At 42.0% G+C, this 24,705-nt stretch overlaps 1 protein-coding gene across 5 annotated transcripts in view; it reads left to right on the forward strand.

The window, feature by feature from the left end:
- The window catches only part of pik3r3b (phosphoinositide-3-kinase, regulatory subunit 3b (gamma)), a 214,834-nt gene extending 196,225 nt beyond the window's left edge, over positions 1 to 18,609 (forward strand). For 4 of the 5 annotated variants that reach the window (XM_083566979.1, XM_083566978.1, XM_083566980.1 and 1 more), the window contains 9 exons: positions 7,094 to 7,205; positions 9,199 to 9,297; positions 9,384 to 9,564; positions 9,806 to 9,931; positions 10,316 to 10,458; positions 11,170 to 11,346; positions 11,525 to 11,599; positions 11,801 to 11,971; positions 13,064 to 18,609. In XM_083566979.1, the coding sequence (XP_083423105.1) occupies positions 7,094 to 7,205; positions 9,199 to 9,297; positions 9,384 to 9,564; positions 9,806 to 9,931; positions 10,316 to 10,458; positions 11,170 to 11,346; positions 11,525 to 11,599; positions 11,801 to 11,971; positions 13,064 to 13,265 (1,286 nt within the window). In that variant the 3' untranslated portion in view covers positions 13,266 to 18,609. Of the gene's footprint in view, positions 1 to 1,604; positions 1,894 to 7,093; positions 7,206 to 9,198; positions 9,298 to 9,383; positions 9,565 to 9,805; positions 9,932 to 10,315; positions 10,459 to 11,169; positions 11,347 to 11,524; positions 11,600 to 11,800; positions 11,972 to 13,063 lie in introns of those variants that run through there. The other variant, XM_083566982.1, reaches the window with a different exon arrangement.
- The last annotated feature ends 6,096 nt before the right edge of the window (positions 18,610 to 24,705 follow it).

A 24,705-nucleotide genomic window follows, 5' to 3' on the forward strand; every position in this document is an offset into this window, starting at 1 on the left:
TGAAATCGGGCCGAACAATATATCGTTTGTTTATTATTACAATGACGGACAAAGCGATACATTATCGTATCGCGTTTTTGTTTCGGGTGCAACTGCAGGGTACTTTCGAGGTTTTTTTGGACGTGGACCATAGACATCAGTATCCAGTTTACTTTGGGTCATGATTTCCTCCAAGTGTTTGTTTGTTGTAAGATGGGATACAGTTGCAGCAGGGTTCTGCACCTCTGGTGTGAAATGACCTACAGATAGTCATGATGGAGTTTCTTTTTGGGGGGGTTTCAACAATCCTCTGGAAACTTTAGGCATGTCTGTAGTAGCACAGATTCACCCAGGATCTCCAACTTGGAGAAGAAGAATTTTTAATTAACTAATTGCTTTTTACATTTTTTTCCAGCTGATTATTTGTGGGGTTTTTCCCCATGATAAAGCTTTGCTTGGTTCAGTCCAGCTTCAGTGTTGTGGCAGGTAGAATTATGGACTGAATAGCAGTTCGATTGCGCTGCCGTGGGAACGAATGAGCACGATCAGTCTACACATTCATCTTATCTCCTGCTCTGATGCCAAGACGTGCTGGTTTAGGGTGAGCCAGAGAGCTTTTACGAAACACCTCTTTCTCTCTCTCTCTCTCTCTCTCTCTCTCTCTCTCTCTCTCTCTCTCTCTCTATTCACACACACACACACACACACACACACACACACACACCTTTCACCTTTATCTCACAAAGCCTGGTGAATATCATTTCAGTGTACATAAGCACTTTGTCATTCTCAGGCCAGCTGTCTTGATGCTCATCGTAGAACCTGAGGGTCGAGAACCCCGTGGCCCAGGGGAGCACCAGGAGAAAGGGGTGCAGAAAGAGGCTCCTGGTGCAGATGTTCATTAGAATATTTAACTGAAACGTAAATGGTCAGCCCGGGTGTTCGGGGACCGTGTGCGCGTGTCACTCGGAGCAAAGACAGCGGACGTCTTTGTTCCGTTGCGGTGCACAATGAGCACAGGTGGTACGCCACCCCCGAGGGATCCTGCACTCGGGATCCGAAGCAGCGGCAACTCGCAGCGCCAAATGCGTGAGAGAGAGAGAGAGAGAGAGAGAGAGAGAGAGAGGTGCTGTGTTTTCTTTGTCACTCCATCTCTCTGTGTCGTACTTCATTCCTGCTGAAAAGTCACCCTTTTTTGGGGAACGGCGCTTCCCATAATGCACCACTGTACTTCATACTCTAACGGAGGTCTCACACAACCATCATTCCCATAATGCCACAGGATCTTTTGCGACTCTTATTTACCACAAAGGACGCAAAGAAGCGACACTTGTTACAATGTTACATTACAGCGGTTTTTTCTTCTTTTTTTTTTTTTTAACTGCTTTCTGGAATTTCCGTGCAGGCTTTTTAAGACTTGGGGTACAATGTTGCTCCGTGTGTGTGTGTGTCTACGTTTGTGTCTCGTCCCTTTTCTGGGAGGAGCTTCTCTCCCTTCCTTCTCCCCCTTCATTCTACTGAGCTTTCTCCATCTCCCTCTTTCTCTCTCTCTCTCTCTCTCTCTCTCTCTCTCTCTCTCTCTCTCATATGGTCCACCCCCCCCCCCCCCCTCGCCACCACCACGCTCCCATTGGCTGCAGCCGACGTCTCCATTCAGAGGGTTTGTTAAGGCAGCAGTCTGAATTTAGGAGCAGGGATTTTCCCTCTGGCTTCAGTCTGAGAGCCACAACGCAGGCGGAGGGTGGAGAGAGAGAGTGTGGGAGAGAGAGAGAGGGAGGGTGCGAGGGAGTCTGTGTGTGTGTGTGTGTGTGTGTGTGTGTGAAAGGGAGAGAGTGTGAGCGCAAGAGAAAGCGAGGACTCGTGTCCCAGGCAGCTCCGTACGCATGCAGCTAAAAGAGGAAGCAGTGGAGGAAGGTAAGCACACAGTCATCTTCTTTTTTTTCGCTTATCTCCTCATTTCACGCCTGTCGCGTCTCCTCGGTAAAACCGTCCCACCGGTAGACAAAGGGACGCTCCGTGATAATTAGCATGTCCTTTTGTGTGTCGTGTGGCTGGATGTGCGAGAGCAGAGCGCGTTTTTGTCTTGGTCCTTTTTTCCCTGAATTGTATTTATTTTTTTATTATTATTTGCATAAACGAAAGTTTTAGTGATAGAATTAGAGAAGGACAATCAGAGCGAGCATGAGAGAAACACGGCTGGATGTTCAACCAAGCTTGTGATTGCAACGTGCACACACTATTTGGCTCATATGCTGCCCTGATTGTAATTTTTTATTTTTTTTTTTTTGTTTGTTGTTTATTTTCAGATTTTAATTCGGGATGCAGCGGTTCCTTGTTCGATCGCCGTTACTCGCTGTCAAGCAGCCTTTCTCATGCTAATGCATCTGCACACGTTCCGGTCTAACTGTGTACACGTGTATGCGAGTGTTTACTTGGCATCCTGTGGAGTTAGTTTTCTGGAGTTAGTTCCCTATAATGAGAATTTTATTTTCCTTGTTTATCCCTCAATTTATTTCTTTATAATTTTTTTATTTATTTATATATATATATATTACACACACACACACACACACACACACACACACACACACACACACACACACACACACAAGGCTACTTTGGAGCATGTCATCATGTGGGGTGTTGAGCATCCTGTTAGAGATGCGAGTCGCAGCTAATAAGAGGGAGCAGAGTTCACCCCTCGATGTGGCGTCTTCCTTTGTTCGGAGGCGTCCTGCCGGAATGTATTGTCACTCACTTTCTATTATTCCGCGTTCTCTTTCTCGTGTCCTCATTGTCCCGGTCTGACTCCTTGGCCCGTTTTCGTTTGTGACTTCTAGTGTTCGAAAGATAAAGAAAAAACAGACTGGGCTAGAAATTGGAATCGGTTCAGGGAAAGGGAGAGTTGTGCTTAGCAGGTGTTGTTGATTTTTATAACAGCATTTAACAGACAAAAGTGACATGAGGGAGATTTGCAGTGTGTGTCGACTATTGTGTCATTATCCACAGTAGCAGGAGGGGATCCAAGCGTAGCGCTAGATTCATCGTATTTGCCATCCCTCCCCTTTCTGTTCTGCTTAGTGTCAAATCATTTAAAGATAATTGTGCGCACGTGTGTGTGTGTGTGTGGGGGGGGGGGGTGTGCAAAGTTGGTCCCACACTTGCAGAAAGAGCTGACCATGGAAAACTGTAGGCAGGAATGTGAGGTTTCAGCTCTGCTGGTGCACCTGCCGTGTGTGTGTGTGTGTGTGTGTGTGTGTGTGTGTGTGTGTGTGTGTGTGTGTGTGTGTGTGTGTGTGTGTGTGTGTGTGTGTGTGTGTGTGTGTGTAAACCCACAGTGGCATTTCCCTTCCTGCTACTGTAGCCCTCAATGGGCTTTTGTGGCTATGTGAAAGCCCTCAGCCCACACCCCTGATCTGGACGGGTTTTTCATCCACACACAGGTACCTTTTTGTAGGCTTTTTATTTCATTTTTTCTAAAGATGTACATCTGATCATAAAAAGCACCCTAAATCGTACACGATGCACAAAAGCGGCTTTCAGAATCCGTGCCCAGCCCCGAGAGCAGCTGACTTCTGTTAGGTCTTCTCTCCTGACAGTGCGAGAGTGCACCGAGAGGCCACGTTCTCACTTCTCCCTTTTTCTGCACCCTGCGTCTCACAGTTTCTCTCTCAAAAGGTCTAATGTGTCTATTCCTCTCCTGACTTCCTGCCTCCCCTTTTCTGTCAGACTGAAAGGTGTGTGTGTGTGTGAGGGAGAAGGGGAGAGAGAGCGAGAGAGAGCGAGAGAGAGCGAGAGAGAGCGAGAGAGAGCGAGAGCGAGAGCGAGAGCGAGAGCGAGAGCGAGAGAGAGAGAGAGAGAGAGAGAGAGAGAGAGAGAGGGAGAGAGAGAGGGAGAGAGAGAGGGAGAGGGAGGATGTGCACCTGCAGAAGCTCAGGTTGGACATGACGGGTGCCTGTTAAGCCAGCTCCACTGTGACTGGTCTGCGCTCCTCACCCCACTGGCTTAAAGTGGGAGTAAGTCCTGCCCTGGTGTCTGCGCGCGTGCGTGCGTGCGTGTGTGTCGGCTCTAACTCACTCCACACTTCCCAAAACTGCAGCCCTGCTTTTAATTAATCATGGCCTCAAAGAACACCATTCATACTACCTTCTTCCTTCTTCCACTCCTGCTGAAGCTAATTTAAAAACCCGCAGCCTGAAGAATGAAGTCTCTTACGGAGCAACACATAAAGGGAATTGGGGTCAAGTTCAGTTTTGTTGTTCCAGCTAACATTGACGGGACATTTTCAACATCCATGCAGCATTAAAGATTTTATTTTATTTTATTTTATTTATTTATTTATTAAATTTTTTTTCATTTCAGTTTATCCAAGACGAGCCGTTTCAGTTCGCGGTCTCACCGAACATGGTACGTTCCTGTCTGGTTTATTTTAGCGCCTCTGCACGTACAGGATCCTCGGCTGACGTTCCACAGAGCTCTTCCTGAGCCAGAAGAGATGGCTATAATAATAATAATCCAGAATGCGGCCATATCTTAGAGCCCTCACCGTTTTTTTTTTTTTTTTCTTCCAAAACCACCCTGTGTTAATACAAAACAACCCTCTTGGCGGTGATGGTGGCACCCTTACGGAGGCTTTCCACCGCTCTGTGTGGGAATCGCAATGCGTGTTCAGGGTTTCAGCGGAGTCTTAAAAAGTAAAACACATTAAAATAAACAATTTGGGCCTTAAAAAGTCTTAAAATAGTTTTTAAATTATTTTTTTTATTTTTTCGTCTATTTAACGCTTCCTCTAATGCTCACTGAAATGTTTTGTTTGTTTCCGTGGTGCACTGCTTTCTTGTGCTAATCCAAAAAAAATTTGCTGTATTACGACTACAAATGAGACCGACACGCAACAGCCAATCAGGTCTGTTAATGGCACAAATCTCTTTCGGATCGTACCACAGACGTACAACAGATTTTATTTTTCAGCTGTCAGGAAGTGCAAGTTTAGTGATACTTGGCTTGAAAAATGGTTCTAGGGCTCGGTTAAGGCCAATTGCTAACTGTGTGTGTGTGTGTGTGTGTGTGTGTGTGTGTGTGTGTGTGTGTGTGTGTGTGTGTGTGTGTGTGTGTGTGTGTGTGTGTGTGTGTGTGTGTGTGTGTGTGTGTGTGTGTGTTGTTTGTTTGTTTGTTTGATGTCGGGTCCTAAATTTCATTCTTAATTCGCCCTTGCTCAAGTTGTGCTTCCGTACGATTGAAGTCTCGGATTCAGACACAGCTCTTTGATGCCCCCCTCCCCTGTGAAAAGGGTGGAGCGTGTCTTTTGATTTTTCACTTAAAAGGCTGCTGCAGCAGCTCTGGGCACGTGCTGGACGGACGTTGTGGGTGCGGTGCTGCATGTTCAGCTTCAGACTGGGTCAGGAGAAGTTTAGTTTGGCTTGGCCTGAGGGTTGTGCTGAACACTGCACCCTCTGTAAGTTAGAGCTCAAGCTTGTTTTTTCCCCTCTCCCTCAAAGTCGGTAACTCTTCCTTGCCAGCTGCACCTGGCCTGGTACAGGTTGCCAAAGCCACTACACACACACCTTAACCTGGCCTCACTTACAAAATAACACACACAAGCATCGGCAGCGTTTTATCTTTAAAGCAACCCCAGTCGCAGAGCTCTACACCACCTTTGGCTCTGGGTAATTACACCGAAATTGCACTCCATCAGGCGATATATTACAGCTTTGCATGTCATTAACCACCGTCCTGTAGCTGCCCCGCGTCCTGAATTGATTACTCTGGGCTCTGAGGGGTTTAGAAGCTCAATGCCAGCGGAAGATGGTGGCGATGGGTGTAGAGGAAGCCCTGAATAGACGTGGTGAAGTTTTGCGGTCTCATTGGACCGAGATGAGGTGCTGCTCACGTTTGCCCCTGAACTCCGGAAAATGCGTGGAGCAGCTCCAGGGTGAGCTGTTGCTCCAGGTGTTAAAATGTGTTTGGACAAAAACAGAGAACGCACGATGCCAGTCACATTCTTATTCAATACCCGGCCAAGCCTGTTTATTTACTCCAAATGAAACCTTTGACAGCCAACACAAGTAAGGTGCGGGTGTGTGTCTTTAGCTTGTGCATTTCAGCAGGAAGTCAAGTGTTATCATAGAATTCCAGCACGCATTATATAATAAAGGTTTCGATTTCGTTATCCTTTCTTAAGTTTGAGCGGATCTGTGAAATACAGAAAAGACAATACGAGTAAAAAAGAGTAAATTGTTCCAGGACAGGGGGAGTGGTGGCTCCAGCGGTTAAGGCGCTCTGTTGCCGATCGGAAGGTCTGGGGTTCAAGCCCCGGTATCGCCAAGCTGCCACTCTTGGGCCCTTGAGCAAGGCCCTTAACCCTCTATGCTCCGGGGGTCCCTTACGAGGGAAATATCAAGGTCTGTGACGTCGGAGTGACGTGGGGCCACCTTCCCGTGGGCTCACCACCTGCAGGAGGGACCGTAAGGGACGGTGCTGTGAGGATTGGGCAGCAGTCGAAGGCGGGGGCCTGCTTAGACTGCTGCCCCCGCGACCCGAATTACGGATAAGCGGGAGAGAATGAATGAATGAATGTTCCAGGACACAAGGTGATCATCTTTCATCTCCATCAAACACGCGTAGTTCACTTATGGCTTTGTTAATGAGCAAAGTGTTGCCAAGACCACAAGCTCTTTATATCAGTATTCCTGATTTGCACAGATGGGGCCTTCTTGGCATTTAAAGCCTGCATTATAGGGTTATAAAAAGCAGTAAATTGAACTTGCTGATACCTGCAAAAACCGTGTGTGTGTGTGTGTGTGTTAATGAGACATCCTTGCACTGTTTTTAGTTTTATGTGTGTGTATGTATATATAATATATATATATATATGTGTGTGTGTGTGTATGAACTGTTGCTCCACATTGACTGCTCAAATCTACACACCCACTCTCTGGGGCCAGCTGTTTTCTTTCTTTCTTTTCTTTTAACTAGCAACAGATTTCTGTTTTGACAGTTGCCTCGTTCGATAATCTTTAAGGAGAACGGGATCGATATTTGCATACGATGGTTTCGAACAGCCCAAGGCCGATCTCGTGCTCGGATATTAAAGCTTAGTTTTTCTCTCTCCCAGCTCTTCCTCCCAAGCCGGCCAAACCCATGACTCCCGTGAACAGTAACGGTGCGAAGGAGGCGACAAGCAGCTCGTTGCAGGATGCAGAATGGTACTGGGGAGACATATCGAGGTAAGATGTGTGTCTCTACCTCTTTGCCTGCTAAACACACATACACACTTCTTCTGCAGAGTGTGCAATTATTCACCCAGCCACATCAGGTGATTGGAGTCATGAGATCCCCTGCAGACGAGATAAAAAGCTCACCATGTTTCCATGCTTCCCCTCTGTGTGAAGAAGGAACATTCCCAGCCCGTTACCCTCCTCCTCCTTCTCCTCCTCCTCCTCCTTATCCATGCCGCCGCATCTCTCTCTCTGACAACGACCGGTCTCTCGGCACAGTGCTGCGTCATCCTCTCACACCTTTCTCACATAGCAGCACACACGCCTGCTCTCTGTTAATAAAACACATCTCATGGCTGCTGGATCGAACTGGATTTTTTTTTTTTTTTTTTTTGTCTTGTCATGAGCAAAACACTCATTTTGTTCCCCTTGTTCCTCTAGCTCTGTTAAGGCCACAGCAGGCTGGAAACTGCTCTAGATTAAACCAACAACTAGGGTGGATTTTAGTCAGATAGCATGGGGATAGAAGAAGCCTAAATCCTCCAAAATGTCAAACAGCTTGGTGAGTCCATAAAACTCTCAGGTTTGTGCAGATTAGAGGACTGCTTATTGACCAGCTTTATCCCCGTTTTGATGTCGAGCACGCTGAAACACAGCTAAGGTGCTCTACGGATCAGGCAGACATCCGAGACCATTGCAGATCCCCATTAAACACGGGCAGATTTGGAGGACTCCATGCGAGCCTCGAGCCTCTTTTATTTTGACCTGAAATCCTGGCTATTTTCAGAGCGTGACTCATTTCACAGGTAAAATTAGAAGCAGCCAGTCAGATCTGGCATTTAGTCGTGTGTTTGTTTCTTGCCTGTGTGTGCGCGCATGCAGCTTTTAATGCTACCATGTAACATTAGGATATGGATATATTTGGCAGCTTATGGCTTAATGGCTCGTGTCTGAATTATTTTGCCTCGAGCAAATCCTTTTACACTTAAAGTTAGAGTTGCTACGGATTTATGGGGCACATTAAAATAAAAAATAAAAAATGATGGACTCTGAGTGGAGCAGTGTGAAAAGTACAATCATCCAGCTTGTGTTCATGCTCTGATTCCTCAAATGACCTGAAACCTGGCAAGTTTTTGACCTGATGTCCAGTATACGCTCAAAAAATATACTGGACGGGAGACTGTGTTTATATAAAAAAAAAAAAAATTGATAAATGTACAATTTGTTTCCTAATAAAGCAGCAGCAACAATGATAGTGTTTTTACCCCAGATGCCCACAACAGGATAAATATATCCCCCTCCTGAGGGCACTAGATCTGAGGTCAGCTGAGCAACGGCATGACTGAGACAACCAGAAGGCCCAGACAGGGACAAGACAGAGAGTGGACTCAGACAGGCTGGATAAGAGTGAAAGAAGAGAAGACCTTGATTTTTTTATTTTTTTTCCCCTCCTTCTTTGGGCTGTTTTTGAACCTCATGTTCTGTCAAGGTAAAAAAAAAAAGAGGAACAAGGCCACTTTGTGTGTATGTCTATAAAAGTGATGCATCATGTTGTCTATTGCAATAAATGATCCCAATATTGCTAAAAGCCGAATGAAGGTATGATGTGTTGTTGTTAATGCGTTCGAATGTGTTTTTACAATTGTATTTCATTGCGTGTTAAAGTATAGATAGTAGGACGTTAATGCGTCAAACTGTGTGCAAGTGGGAGAAAATGTCAGTAAATGAGTCTGAGTGTTAGGAAAGCATTCAAAGAGGTCTCGTTCGCACTCGGACTGGAGTATCAGACTGATTTGATTCAGAATAAACACTCCTGTAAGAGTAAAAAGCAGCAGGAGACAGCAGTTCGCAGAGACACGACACGGAGCAGAGGCTTTTACCTCTTCGTGTGCCTGTGACGTTTTCAGGGCATTGTACATGCCTCTTAATCTGACTCGCTTCATTTTTTTCACTACTACGTCTGTCTCCTTATCCCAACTCTTTCTTTTGTTTCGTTCTGCAGGGAAGAAGTGAACGACAAACTGCGAGACATGCCAGACGGAACTTTCCTGGTACGGGACGCCTCGACTAAAATGCAGGGAGACTACACGCTTACTTTAAGGTGGAAACCGCTTTAAGAGTATAAACTCCAGGTTGTTATGTTTCCTTGAAAATCAGCTTCTAACGCAAGTCGATTCGTCCCTTTAGGAAAGGCGGCAACAATAAGCTAATAAAGATCTACCACCGCGACGGCAAATACGGTTTCTCAGACCCCCTGACCTTCGGTTCGGTGGTGGAGCTCATCAGTCACTACAGACACGAGTCTCTGGCTCAATATAACACGAAACTGGACGTCAAGCTCATGTACCCCATCTCCCGCTACCAACAGGTATGAGCACTGCACACCTCTTTCACTTGCCTCATCTTTCCTGTCTCTTGAAGCTCTTTGTGACTCAGTGTGCTTTTTTTTTTTTTTTTAATGAATGAGGAAGCTTGTTGCTTGTGAAAGTGCCAATGATCATTTAGAAGATACCACAAAAGTGTAATTTATTTATTTAAAAAAGGTTGTCCCTTTTAGTTTAATTCCAACCAACATTTCTCTCTCTCTGTTTGTGTGCCTTTCTTCTCAGGATCAGCTGGTCAAAGAAGACAACATCGATGCTGTGGGGAAGAAACTCCAGGAATATCACAATCAATATCAGGAAAAGAGTAAAGAGTATGACGGGCTGTATGACGAGTACACGAAGACTTTGCAGGTAAATAAAACGATTACAGCATATAAACTGTTTGCATGTGGTACAACATAGACAACACAACATAACCTGGTTTTGAAAGCTTAATTGGTAGTGTATATACAATGCATGCTGTATGCTATTCATGGTATTATTGCAGTCTTGTGCTGCACATTTGCAGCGTCTAATTGCGTTTGATTTTTGTACCCAAGATGAAAACTCGAGCGCATTAGTGGTACATCATTATGGTACTACTCGCATAGTTCCATATGTTCATTGTTCACATGCTGTGCACTATATACTCCTTCGGGACGGGGTTTAGCATCGGCAGCGCACGTCTCGTTTCAGCGGTGAGAACTCAATCTGTCAGTATCGAGCGTATTGACTTTCTTTTGACTCCGATTGCAGGAGATTCAGATGAAACGCACGGCGATAGAAGCCTTCAACGAGACCATCAAGATATTCGAAGAGCAGTGCCACACACAGGAGCGATACAGCAAGGAGTATATCGAGCGCTTCCGCAGAGAAGGCAACGACAAAGAGATCGAAAGGTACGCACTCGTATGGAATTATCGGTTTTTAAGGGTTGCAATATTCCAGGATTTTTTAAGACTGGAAACTTTCCATGGGAATAAACTGGGAAATTACTAAATTACAGGTTAGCCTATAACCCAAGAACTGAAATGTAGTTGTAAAAAAGTAATCTAATTTAGTTAAAACAACCAAATTTTATGCGATTTCAGGTGAATTTCTACCTGCACATTCACTAATCACATGCACACAGCACACTTACTACAGGTCCACTGAGGCCACACCCCCTACCATGCACTGTGCATTCCTCCATAACATAACACACATGATTTCTTAAATCCTGCACACACAAAAATTTCAGAAAAATTTCGTGAGTATTCGGGTACATTAAATAAATATTACGTAAAATTTCCTTATGCTGTGTGTAAGTTATCGTGCAACAAAATTATCCTAATAATTATATCCAAGTTAAAAATGTCCGGGTTTTTTTTTTTTTATCTTTTCAGTTAGTTTGCATGTCATCTTATGACTAAACTAAATGTTTATATTTCTATTTGTCTGAGAGTTTTATATACATTTTTCCAAATTTCTAATTAATTCCCATAAATTCCTGGTAAGTTTGGAATATTTCCAAAACAGACCAAAAATCTATTTGATGGCGCCTTCCAATAATTAGAAATCCCACCTAGTCCAGTGCCACCTACGGATAATTTTCATTGAATTCCTGCTAGGATAATGATGAACTACGCCAAACTCAAATCACGACTAGGGGAGATCCACGAAAGCAAAATCCGCCTGGAGCAGGACCTGAAGACACAAGCGTTGGACAACAGGGAGACCGACAAGAAGATGAACAGCTTAAAGCCAGACCTTATCCAGCTGAGGAAAATCCGAGATCAGTATCTTGTGTAAGTTGCTGCTTTTATTCCGTGCACAGCCGTGTGTGTGTGTGTGTGTGTGTGTGTGTGTGTGTGTGTGTGTGTGTGTGTGTGTGTGTGTGTGTGTGTGTGTGTGTGTGTGTGTGTGTGTGTGTGTGTGTGTGTGTGTTTTTCCTACATCTGTATTTTCTGTTTTCCTTTCTCACAGTTGGCTCAATCACAAAGGCGTACGTCAGAAACGAATAAATGACTGGCTGGGCATCAAAAATGAGAACACAGATGAGTAAGTTCATTAAAAGAGTTTTCCCTCATTATTCCTTTACATTCCTCCTGAGTCGCTATTAGAGCTGGCTGTAAATTTACTGCACACTTAATACAAACAAGACTTCCTGCATCATCGTTGGCAATTATTCAGCGCTACAACTGTAACTGCTGTCAGTCTCTTATTGTATTCTGTCTTTTTTTTTTTTTTGTGGGGGTCCAGTACTTACTTTGTGAGTGAAGAGGACGAGAACCTGCCACACTACGATGAGAAGAGTTGGTTTGTTGGGGACCTGAACCGCACGCAGGCTGAGGATCTTCTGCTGGGCATGCCAGATGGAGCCTTCCTCATCCGGGAAAGCAGCATGAAGGGCTGTTACGCCTGCTCTGTAGTGTGAGTAGCATTTTTACATTTCTAATTCGCATTAACACTTCATTTTTCTAAAATGCTGTCCATTGGACAGTGATGGACCACAGTCACGGATTGACACATCACTCTCGCTGTACTGATTGTTTTATTTTTATATATTTTTTTTACCACGTTCGCTCCTGCAAATGATGAGTGATTTCATCAAGTGCATGTTATTTGGTCACTATCCAAAACCGGTCTTGCACATTTAAACAGGCGCATCGCACGATGTCATCAGTCTGCGCCTCCTGCTCTGCACGATTAGCGTTCAGATAGGAACATTCGCTCCGCAAATCCGCTCATAAAATAAAGCAAATCAATCTACTCATTAATATTTTCAAGATCTAGCTATTTAAGAGCTGTCGTGTGGTTTGACTATTAATATATAAATATATAGTTAGGTCCCCCACTAACCAGCTTTTATTAATCCTGACCTATTTGATGAGCACGAGCAGATTCTTCAGATGGAGACTGAGTCACTCAGTATAACTGCTGTAAAAGTCTCAAGCAGTTGTGGAAAGACTTTCAGCAAATAATAGGATGGATGGATGGATGGATGGATAAATGGATGGGTGGAAAAAGATGGAAAGAAAGTATGGATGGATGGAAAGAAAGTATGGATGGATGGAAAGAAAGGATGGATGGATGGAAAGAAAGGATGGATGGATGGAATGGATGGATGGATGGATAAATGGATGGCTTGATAGATGAAAAAAGATGGAATGGATGGATGGATGGAAAAAGATGGATTGGAATGGATGGATGGATGGATGGATGGAAAAAGATGGAAAGAATGGATGGATGGAAAAAGATGGAAAGAATGGATGGATGAAAAAAGATGGAAAGAATGGATGGATGAAAAAAGATGGAAAGAATGGATGGATGAAAAAAGATGGAAAGAATGGATGGATGAAAAAAGATGAAAAAAGATGGAAAAAAGAAAGAATGGATGGATGGATGGAAGGAAAAAGATGGAAAGAAACAATGGATGGAAAAAGATGGAAAGAATGGATGGATGGATGGATGGATGGATGAACAAACCTGAACTTATCTTTTCTCTCTTTCTTCTGCCTGCAGTGTGGATGGAGAAGTGAAGCACTGTGTGATCTACAGCACGCCGCGTGGTTACGGCTTCGCTGAGCCATACAACCTGTACAGCACTCTGAAAGACCTTGTTCTGCACTATCACCAGACCTCGCTGGTCCAGCACAACGACTCGCTCAACGTGCGCCTGGCCTACCCCGTCTACGCACAGATGCCCTCAGGCCCCCGCAGATGAGGCCCTGCCCACTCCAACACACACACACACACACACACACACACACACACACACACACACACACACACACGTGTTCCTACAAACTAAACAAAATCCAACACAACAAACACTTGCTGCAACACACACACACACACCCAAACAAACACACACACCTACACAAACACACACGTCAGCCACCTTCGGAGTTCTATATTTTTACTAGAACAATTTGGAGGGCATTCTTTCTAAAGACTGCTTGATTTGCACAAGGAAGTTTTAAATGTTTGTGAATGTGAAAAAAAAAAAAAAAAAAAAGACAGAAGGAAGCAGAAGAGGCGAGTTTCAGGTGACCCACGCTGCTACCTAAACTCCAGCTGGGACTTTTTACATGCTTCATGATTTAAAGCTTTTCTTTTTTTTTGTCCTTTTCTTTTTCATTGTCATTCATTTGTACATTTTTATCCCTTTGTCCCATCCTCCTTTACTACATTCAAGGCAGGAAATTATATATGTTTTTTTTTTTTTTCTCTCTCTCTTTTGCTTTCTTTCATTGTGTGTATGCTGAAAAGGCAAATGTATGTAGCAAACAGACGCCTGACACTTTCCAGAGTGTTTCTCACAGTAACTGCTGCTGAACAAGGGATTATGGGAGGGAATGGAACAGGGACAGGGGTAGGGTGGGCCGGGGGGGACAAGCTGAGAGGGCACAAGTGAAAATATGTCATAGTCTTAAATGAAACAAGCTTGCTTTTATATGTTAGAGGGGAGCTGTTTTTTTGTTTTGTTTTTCTTTTTTTAGTTTTTTTTTAATGTTTGTTTGCTTTAATTGCTGGATCAGATTTTTTTTTTTATCTTTCTGAGCAGTAATGGTGTTACAGTCCAGTGCAGAGACCAAAGGTAGCATAGGGAGGATTTTTTTTTCTTTTCTTTTTTCTGTTGATTAATAAGATCGAGAGGAAAGTGTTATTTCACCCTAAAACCCGAAGACTCGGTAACTAAAAGCGCCAGACAGAAAATAAAGATTATAATTTTCTTGACTGGATTTTTTTTTTTTTTCTTCTTCTTCTTTTAATAAAACCGTTATTGACGCATTTTGACACGGCTCCTAAAATCACAAACGGTGAGGAGAGTTTTATTAAAAAATAAAGCCAGTCAAGGAAGCTGCGGTCATCTGCAGCTCTAGTTATTAAGTCTGTATAGGTTTTAGGGAAAGAAAAAAAAAGTCACTTCTGCTAATGTTTGTGCTCATAAAATTCTAACCACACGTGAAATAGAGTCCAGGCCTGCATCCTGTGCCGAAGCGCAAAGTTTTCCTACCGAAATCTTACGCACGGATGCGCTCGGCGTGAAGCACTTATTCGACGTGATCAATCCTGCAGCTGTACGATTTGTACGCCAAATTCGAACGGAAAACCTGATACAGACCCAGAAACACTATTTGATGTGTGGTTGTTCAAACAATTCAGAATCTGTGTTTGAAAGACTTGCTTTAGATGACAAAAAAAAAAACGACGACGCAACACGTTATATCGATAGCACCGAGGTCTGAGTGATAATCACGTGCACCAAAAAACACTTTTTTTCTACCTGGTGCTTCTTATAAACAAGTGAATGCTTTCATTGTGAAGAAGATAAACAGTCAATAATTAAACCTTTGGCTCCTTGTTAGTGTTCATGTCGCACAATAAAACTTTTTCAGAAATAGATTAACGTCACGATAAACACAAGTTGTGTTTTGTTTTTATACTGGCCACATCACTTCTCATAAGCACTGGACTCCCTTGTTCATCTGCTGCTCTCATTCTCGGTCCTGTCGTTCCCTCTACGCTCCCTCGTTAAACCTATTTCCTGGCGCACGATCGCTTTTTTTGATGTCAGTTTTCACACAGCGCATGGGCAGCTGAAGGAGTGTAACGTGCTTATTCCTCCTGTATAAACTCTATGCATTATGTCCCACCTCCGTGTCGACACTCGCTCCTCTGTATTGTACTCCGCACCAGAGAGGTTGTGAAACGTTGCTCACAAGTTTACGTACGAAAAGGTCAAATGCACAGTCAGTATTCCTGTCCCCTCTGTTAAATTGGGAGTCCGGTGTGCGTTCGCGTCTGGACGACGAGGACGTCTTAAAGAGTCGGGTCACGGCTGACAGGACGGCGGGGCCACCCTTTAGTCAGCTGATCAGCCAGCTGATCACCGCTCCCTCGAGCGCATGTGCTTTATCGGTCTTCCCACTTCATGCCCCGAGTGTACGGCTTCAAGTCCTTGATAGAAGCCACATGCCCTCACAGCTTGTGACTTGAAGTTGGCCAGACAGTAAAGGATTCCTTCTACGTTGCAGCCCTTCCTCTGCCTCGCGCCATGGCGACCAGCATAAGAGCAATAGAGCTCATTGTGGGAGCGTGTCACAGTTTTCGCTAGGCTGTAATCGCAGAGGATAGAGCAGCCTCCTAGTGCACTCTGGGATATCTGGAGAAGGGCCGCCGTCTCCACACGAACGTCGCCACACGTCCACTTTTCAAACCCGCTTTCCCCAACAAAATACTTGATTTCCTCTTGTGCACTATGACCCCATAGGCATCGTGGCAACCCTTTTTCACATGCACGGGGTTTGCTTTGTTTTTTTTCCAAACTTTTATAGATCAAAGATTCTATTTAGCGTCTCTCTCTCTCTCTCTCTCTCTCTCTCTCTCTCTCTCTCTCTCTCTCTCTCTCTCTCTCTGTCTCTGTCTCTGTCTTTTTTTTTTATCTTTTTGTTTTCCTTTTTCAAAGATGCAGATTGTTTGTCTAACCTGGGCCACTGACGGGTCCGTTCTCTATTACTTGAACTATTGCATTGCTCACTGTTGAATGTCTTTATATTGCATATATACAAAATATATTAAAGAAGAGGAAATCCCTTTTATGACAACCGAGTCGGGAATAATATGTAAACACATTTATTCTAAGACACGACATCAAGTGTTGGTTGTTTCACAAAGGGGTTTGCTTTAACTGAAAATACGACTGTTTATTGGATCCTGCTGTCCAATATTGCACACATCATATCGAAGAGACTTTATAGAACAACGTTATAAGGCTGGCGACAGAGCGAGGGTTTCCTGCGTGTCATACAACTCGGCGTGTTCGGACGTTTATTGAACATTTTGTTAAGGCTTCAGTTGTTACAACTTAAATGAGTTGTAAATTTCTTTCTTTCTTTTTTTTAAAACCAAAGATTTGAGTTTGATTTCTTTTCTCCTAGTGTTTTGTTTCGAGTGAATGCGTGCTTTTTCAAACGAGTGTTTTGGGGGGTGTTCAATGAAATCTTAAGGTTGGGTAAAAAAAATAAAAATAAAGCGGATAACAGATTGTACATTTTTTATTAGTCTACACTCAGCCTGTTGAAGAGTTTCACAGTTTGACTGCAGGAGCAAAATCTTTCCATTTAGAAACTTTTTTACCCTCAAATCGGTTACAATGTAAATCTAAGGTTTATCCGACACCCCCTTTTCCCTCAACTCAACTCAGTTATATGAATTGCTTGAAAAGTTTGGTGTGCCATCGGTTTTTTCTTTTTTTTGACCGACTGCTCACTGACACACGTCGCGCAAAACCGAAATCCTGTTTTTTTTTTCGCTCTTTCTCACATTCAGAAAAAGTTGGGCCTGGCTGGAGGCCTGGATTTTCTCTCCTTGGGACATTTGTATGAGAGAAAAATCCAACCAGCGCACCTAGCAATTTGTGGTTTGTTTCAAACAACAAAAACAAAACAACCAATGTGATCATCATTCTCTGCAGGGCAGAAAAGCGGTGGGGTTCGTCTGCACTCTTTGTTCACACACTCCGCAAAGCATGCAATATTCCATTTTTCATTTCCTTTCCTAAAGGTTTCAGGGACAAAAACAAGCATTGCATTGGGGGGTTCGTATGAAGGACATGTTTACCAGAAGGAAAAAAAAAAATGCCTGTGCATTTTTTTTTTTTGTTGTTGTTTAAAAAAATAAAAACGACGTGGGACGGGTACGAGGGGGGGAACAAAACTAAACAGAGATAAAGAAAAACGGATTAACGGTGCATTACTTCAAAAGCTCAAAGGGTTTGGGGAAAAAACCAAAACCTTTTCACTCACCTCGAACTGTCTGTTGTGATTAGATCATCAGGCTTCAGGCTTCAGTTATTCCAAGACTGTTAACGCCACAGTGTACGATTCTCTCTCGCCCTTTTGTGCAGTTCTGCAAAGTTTTATTTGCAGTCGGGTTTGAATATGTTGTGATTCTCATTGGGAGTCTTTTATGTTCTTACCACTACTGTCACATCATAACACCCAGCACAGCTTAATGGAGTGAAGCTTCTTATATTTAAATAAAGAAAAAAATGGAACAAAAAAAAAAAAAAGGAAAATTAAAAAAAAAAATTTTGGAAGATAAAAAAAAAAAGAAAAAAAAGATCCCACTCTCCCTCCCACTTTGACATACGTACAAACCCAGCATGCTTCTTTGGTACTCTTGACTGTTGTTTTGTGTAAAAAAGGAAAAAAAAAAAAAAAAAAAATGTTGAAACAAGAACTGTTATTTGTCTGTTTATGGTGTAGTCAGATATACATTTTGATATCGCTTATTAAAAACACTGCTTTTTTTTTTTTAAGCTGAAACAAGTTTGAACCCTGTGTTTCAGTGGACAACGCAAATATGATATTGTTCCTAAATACTGAGAACGAGGGGCCGCGTCAGCAATAGCGAATCTGCCACAGGGGTCCACTTTTATCCACGGGACTTCATTTATCGTCACTGGATAACGACAATGAGTCCGAGAATCGACAAAATACCCAACTCGCAACAACACAAAATTTTTTTTTTTTTTTTTTTTTTACGAGTTGAATTTCAATAAACACGCTTTGGTATTTCTTCTTTTTCCCGACACCAGCAAATTTTTCTAGACTCAGCTTTGAGCAATAAGCCGTTGGCCCTGAAATCAGCTAAATCACCGTATCCAACAATTCCAATGAATCACTACATTTTTTTAAAAGCACGCACCAAAACTTGAATCTCTCCTGCACTACCTACACATGCGTCTTTTTTTTCTTCTTTTTTTTTCGTTTGTTTTTTCTCCTGCCGCCTCAGTCGTACGACAGCATCTCGTTCTGTTCATTAGATTTTGGAGAACAAGAGTAGAAAACTGTCCTCTTTCTCAGTATTTGAATATCATCCTTGCTAAAGGCTTATTGATACTCCTCAGTTGTTTCCCACCATGATTTCTTGTATCTGTTACAATAGTTTGTATTGGTTGTAGACTCTCCATTTGTTATGAGATGAACTCATGTATATTCTCAATGGAACTCCACAATATTCATTTCTCTTGCGGAAATAAAGAAAATATTTTGTCCAAAGCTTGTGCGCTTCTGTCTTCACTATATTTTTCCTCTTTCTGCTCTAGAAATACATTATACACCTAGTGCCAGCTTAGTGGTTTATATCCAATGCCAGTTTCTGTGTTGAATTTGTAGAATCGTATTTGACAGATATCTGATGATTTCATTTACACACTGAAATCGCCAACTTCGCGTCTGACTCGGTGTTAATGCTGCATGGACGATCGATCAGGATCAGATATCTTTCGTCCGGTCTCATCTCAACGCAAAGTGCGAAAGACTGCACGTGATTAAAGAACGTTCCTCATTTCAAACTGAAGAACTGTATTACATGTGACTACATGTTCAGATTAGAGTATGCATTTTAATGTATAAAGATATATAAAGATGACGGGAGCTGAAACGGTTTTGGCTTCACATACGATCTGATTTGTCAGAATTTTAAACAGCCGACTGATTCAGTTAAGTCATGTTTTAATTTATGACATACATTTGCATGTTTCTTTTTTTTTTTCTTTAAATCACCATAAAGCCCTTGGTAGCCCCCTGGCAACGCACTATTGAATGGCAAACAGGGAGAAATATAGGAGGTGTTTACTTTGACAATGCCCTTGTGCACAAAGCCAGCTCCATGAAGATAAGGTTTATATGGGTTGGAGTGGAAGATCTACTGCTATAGAGCTCTGAATTTGCCTAATGAACATCTTTGGGATAAATTGGAATGATGGCTGCACCCCAGGTCTTTTCACCTCATCTACATCAGTACCTGACTTTACTAACACCCTTGTTGTTGAATGAGCACAAATTTCCACAAAAGCACACTACAAAATCTAGTGGAACATCTTTCCAGAAAAGTGGATGGAATTATAACAGTGATTGGGGACTAAATGTGGAATGGCATGTAGGTTAGGTGTCAGGTGTCCATGAATATTTGTATACAGGGTTATTCAAAAAGAATGAACCGATTACATTATGAAATATAACAACTGAATGTTTCCGGGAGAACGACGCGACTACATCGCCCCTGTGACGGCTATTCAAAACTTAGATAACTCCTCTTTCAAATAGACACTGACTCATTCCATGACAATGCTTGAGAACTGAAGCAATGCGTCATGATTTCGGTTCATTCTTTTTAAATAACCCTGTGTGTGTGTGTGTGTGTGTGTGTGTGTGTGTGTGTGTGTGTGTGTGTGTGTGTGTGTGTGTGTGTGTGTGTGTGTATATATATATATATATATATATATATATATATATATATATATATATATATATATATATATATATATACACAGTGAGGAAAATAAGTATTTGAACACCCTGCTATTTTGCAAGTTCTCCCACTTAGAAATCATGGAGGGGTCTGAAATTGTTATCGTAGGTGCATGTCCACTGTGAGAGACATAATCTAAAAAAAAAAATCCAGAAATCACAATATATGATTTTAAACTATTTATTTGTATGATACAGCTGCAAATAAGTATTTGAACACCTGAGAAAGTCAATGTTAATATTTGGTACAGTAGCCTTTGTTTGCAATTACAGAGGTCAAACATTTCCTGTAGTTTTTCACCAGGTTTGCACACACTGCAGGAAGGATTTTGGCCCACTCCTTCACACAGATCTTCTCTAGATCAGTCAGGTTTCTGACATGTCGCTGAGAAACACGGAGTTTGAGCTCCCTCCAAAGATTCTCTATTAGGTTTAGGTCTGGAGACTGGCTAGGCCACGCCAGAACCTTGATATGCTTCTTACAGAGCCACTCCTTGGTTATCCTGGCTGTGTGCTTCAGGTCATTGTCATGTTGGATATATATATATATATATATATATATATATATATACAGTGGGGCAAAAAAGTATTTAGTCAGCCACCAATTGTGCAAGTTTTCCCACTTAAAAAGATGAGTGAGGCCTGTAATTTTCATCATAGGTACACGTTAACTATAAGAGACAAGAAAAAAAAGAAACCTAAAAAATCACATTGTCTGATTTTTAACGAATTTATTTGCAAATTATGGTGGAAAATAAGTATTTGGTCACTTACAAAAAAGCAAGATTTTTGGCTCTCACAGACCTGTAACTTCTTTAAGAGGCACCCCTGTCCTCCACTTGTTACCTGTATTAATGGCACCTGTTTGAACTCGTTATCAGTTTAAAAGACACCTGTCCACAACCTCAAACAGTCAGAATCCAAACTCCACTATGGCCAAGACCAAAGAGCTGTCGAAGGACACCAGAAACAAAATTGTAGACCTGCACCAGGCTGGGAATCTGCAATAGGTAAGCAGCTTGGTGTGAAGAAATCAACTGTGGGAGAAATTATTAGAAAATGGAAGACACACAAGACTACTGATAATCTCCCTCGATCTGGGGCTCCATGCAAGATCTCACCCTGTGTGGTCAAAATGATCACAAAAACGGTAAGCAAAAATCTCAGAACCACATCGGGGGACCTAGTGAAGGACCTGCAGAAAGCTGGGACCAAAGTAACAAAGTAACAAAGTTTTTGGTAAAAACTAAACTTGTCGTGTTTGGAGGTGTAATGCAGAGTTGTATCAAAAGAACACCATACCTACTGTGAAGCATGGGGGTGGAAACATCATGCTTTGGGGCTGTTTTTCTGCAAAGGGACCTGGAAGACTGATCTGTGTAAAGAAAAGAATGAATGGGGTCATGTATCGTGAGATTTTGAGGGAAAACCTCCTTCCATCAGTAAGGACATTGAAGATGAAACGTGGCTGGGTCTTTCAGCATGACAATGATCCCAAACACACCACCCAGGCAACGAAAGAGTGGCTTCTTAAGAAGCATTTCAAGGTCCTGGAGTGGCCTAGCCAGTCTCCAGATCTCAACCCCATAGAAAATCTTTGGAGGGAGTTGAAAATCTGTATTGCCCAGCGACAGCCCCAAAACATCACTGCTCTAGAGGAGATCTGCATGGAGGAATGGGCCAAACTACCAGCAACAGTGTGTAAAAACCTTGTGGAGTCTTACAGAAAACGTTTGATCTCTGTCATTGCCAACAGATATTGCCAATAAATTCTTTAAAATCAGACAATGTGATTTTCTGCATGATCTTTCTCATTTTGTCTCTCATAGTTTAAGTGTACTCATGATGAAAATTACAGGCCTCTCTCATCTTCTTAAGTGGGAGAACCTGCACAATTGGTGGCTGACTAAATACTTTTTTGCCCCATATATATGATATATTATATATATATATATATATATATATATATATATATATATATATATATATATATATACAGTGAGGAAAATAAGTATTTGAACACCCTGCTATTTTGCAAGTTCTCCCACTTAGAAATCATGGAGGGGTCTGAAATTGTCATCGTAGGTGCATGTCCACTGTGAGAGACATAATCTAAAAAAAAAATCCAGAAATAACAATGTATGATTTTTAAACTATTTATTTGTATGATACAGCTGCAAATAAGTATTTGACCACCTGAGAAAGTCAATGTTAATATTTGGTACAGTAGCCTTTGTTTGCAATTACAGAGGTCAGACGTTTCCTGTAGTTTTTCACCAGGTTTGCACACACTGCAGGAGGGATTTTGGCCCACTCCTCCACACAGATCTTCTCTAGATCAGTCAGGTTTCTGGCCTGTTGCTGAGAAACAAGGAGTTTGAGCTCCCTCCAAAGATTCTCTATTGGGTTTAGGTCTGGAGACTGGCTAGGCCACGCCAGAACCTTGATATGCTTCTTACAGAGCCACTCCTTGGTTATTCTGGCTGTGTGCTTCGGGTCATTGTCATGTTGGAAGACCCAGCCTCGACCCATCTTCAAAGCTCTAACTGAGGGAAGGAGGTTGTTCCTCAAAATCTCACAATACATGGCCCCGGTCATCCTCTCTTTAATACAGTGAAGTCGCCCTGTCCCATGTGCAGAAAAACACCCCCAAAGCATGATGCTACCACCCCCATGCTTCACAGTAGGGATGGTGTTCTTGGAATGGTAGTCATCATTCTTATTCCTCCAAACACGTTTAGTGAAATTATGACCCAAAAGTTCTATTTTGGTCTCATCTGACCACATGACTTTCTCCCATGACTCCTCTGGATCATCCAAATGGTCATTGGCAAACTTAAGATGTGCCTGGACATGTGCTGGTTTAAGCAGGGGAACCTTCCGTGCCATGCATGAGTTCAAACCATGACGTCTTAGTGTATTACCAACAGTAACCTTGGAAACGGTGGTCCCAGCTCTTTTCAGGTCATTGACCAGCTCCTCCTGTGTAGTTCTGGGCTGATTTCTCACCTTCCTTAGGATCATTGAGACCCCACGAGGTGAGATCTTGCATGGAGCCCCAGTCCGAGGGAGATTGACAGTCATGTTTAGCTTCTTCCATTTTCTAATGATTGCTCCAACAGTGGACCTTTTTTCACCAAGCTGCTTGGCAATTTCCCCGTAGCCCTTTCCAGCCTTGTGGAGGTGTACAATTTTTCTCTTAAGTGTCTTTGGACAGCTCTTTGGTCTTGGCCATGTTAGTAGTTGGATTCTTACTGATTGTATGGGGTGGACAGGTGTCTTTATGCAGCTAACGACCTCAAACAGGTGCATCTAATTTAGGATAATAAATGTAGTGGAGGTGGACATTTTAAAGGCAGAGTAACAGGTCTTTGAGGGTCAGAATTCTAGCTGATAGACAGGTGTTCAAATACTTATTTGCAGCTGTATCATACAAATAATGAGTTTAAAAATCATATATTGTGATTTTCTGATTTTTTTTTTTAGATTATGTCTCTCACAGTGAACATGCACCTACAATGACAATTTCAGACCCCTCCATGATTTCTAAGTGGGAGAACTTGCAAAATAGCAGGGTGTTCAAATACTTATTTTCCTCACTGTATATATATATATATATATATATATATATATATATATATATATATTTGTATATATAGTTATGAAAATAGGAAAAGAATAGACAATAGAGCATGCTATTACATGAATATAATCAGTGACCTGGTAAAGAGATTTATAGCTCATACACTACAGCAACTTGTCAAGAATTTTGCTTGCAAAATTTTTTTTTACAAAATTATAATTTTTATTCTTTAAATGTTATTTTTGTACTAATAATTGTGGTTTATGGGTCTGTGGTCAAATTTCAAAACATGATTGATAAAAGAAATAATACAACAAAAATCCAGGTTAGTGCAAAACTGTCCATACTGAACTTCCATTCTGAAGACTGTCTGATGTGTAAAAATGTAAAATCTCTCACTGCTTAAAGCACTGACACTGATGACTCATTTCCTTGAAGAAAGCAACACAGACATTTTATAATTAATTTATGTGAACTGTGCACCATACATGTGCTTGTACGATATGTTACTAAAGAAACAATTATGTTTAAAGTATTTTTATACAAACTTGCTATTTATGATAGCTAGGTTTTATTTTTAAATGGACGTCTTCAGACCAGTCAGATTTGAGAATTTAAGTTCTGTGCTGTGGCTCAATAGGGATATAATAAAAGCATTCATGCCGAGACTTTCTGCGGACCATCATAATTTATTGAGTGCAGCATTTATAGTCGTTCACTTCAGCATCACATGACAAATCCTGAGACAGTTCTTTTCAACTAAATCAACAGAAATCATTTGTTTCATTAAGGACACGCATGTCTCCAGCACAGTTACTGGCCCTGGTCTCATTTAAAGAATCAAGAAATCAAGAGCTGAGCACATCGATTAGCTGCCAGAACGATACGGACTGGATGGAAAGTCTTGAGGGCTTCTTGCCTTAAAGCACACTTTTATGACAAGAGTGAATTATACAGAAAAATAAATCAATCTCTGAGCCACTCTGACCTGGATTGTGGATGATTGTATTGCTGCACTGGTCTCTTTTGATTCAACCCCTACTGAGGAACAACAAGATTTGCTGTATCTTCTAAAGTAATAACTACTATAACTACAACTTTTACTATTAAATTAGGTTAAATTAAACTAAAAGTTTGATTGCTGAAATGACATACAAGAATATTGGTGAAAATATTGAGCAAATATTGAGCAATATTGGTGAATATACATTGAGCATTTAAATGCTCAATGTATATAAATACAATATCTGTTGTTCCTA

Source organism: Silurus aristotelis (assembly GCF_946808225.1).
Source record: "Silurus aristotelis genome assembly, chromosome: 2".
In the NCBI taxonomy this organism is placed as follows: Eukaryota; Metazoa; Chordata; class Actinopteri; order Siluriformes; family Siluridae; genus Silurus; species Silurus aristotelis.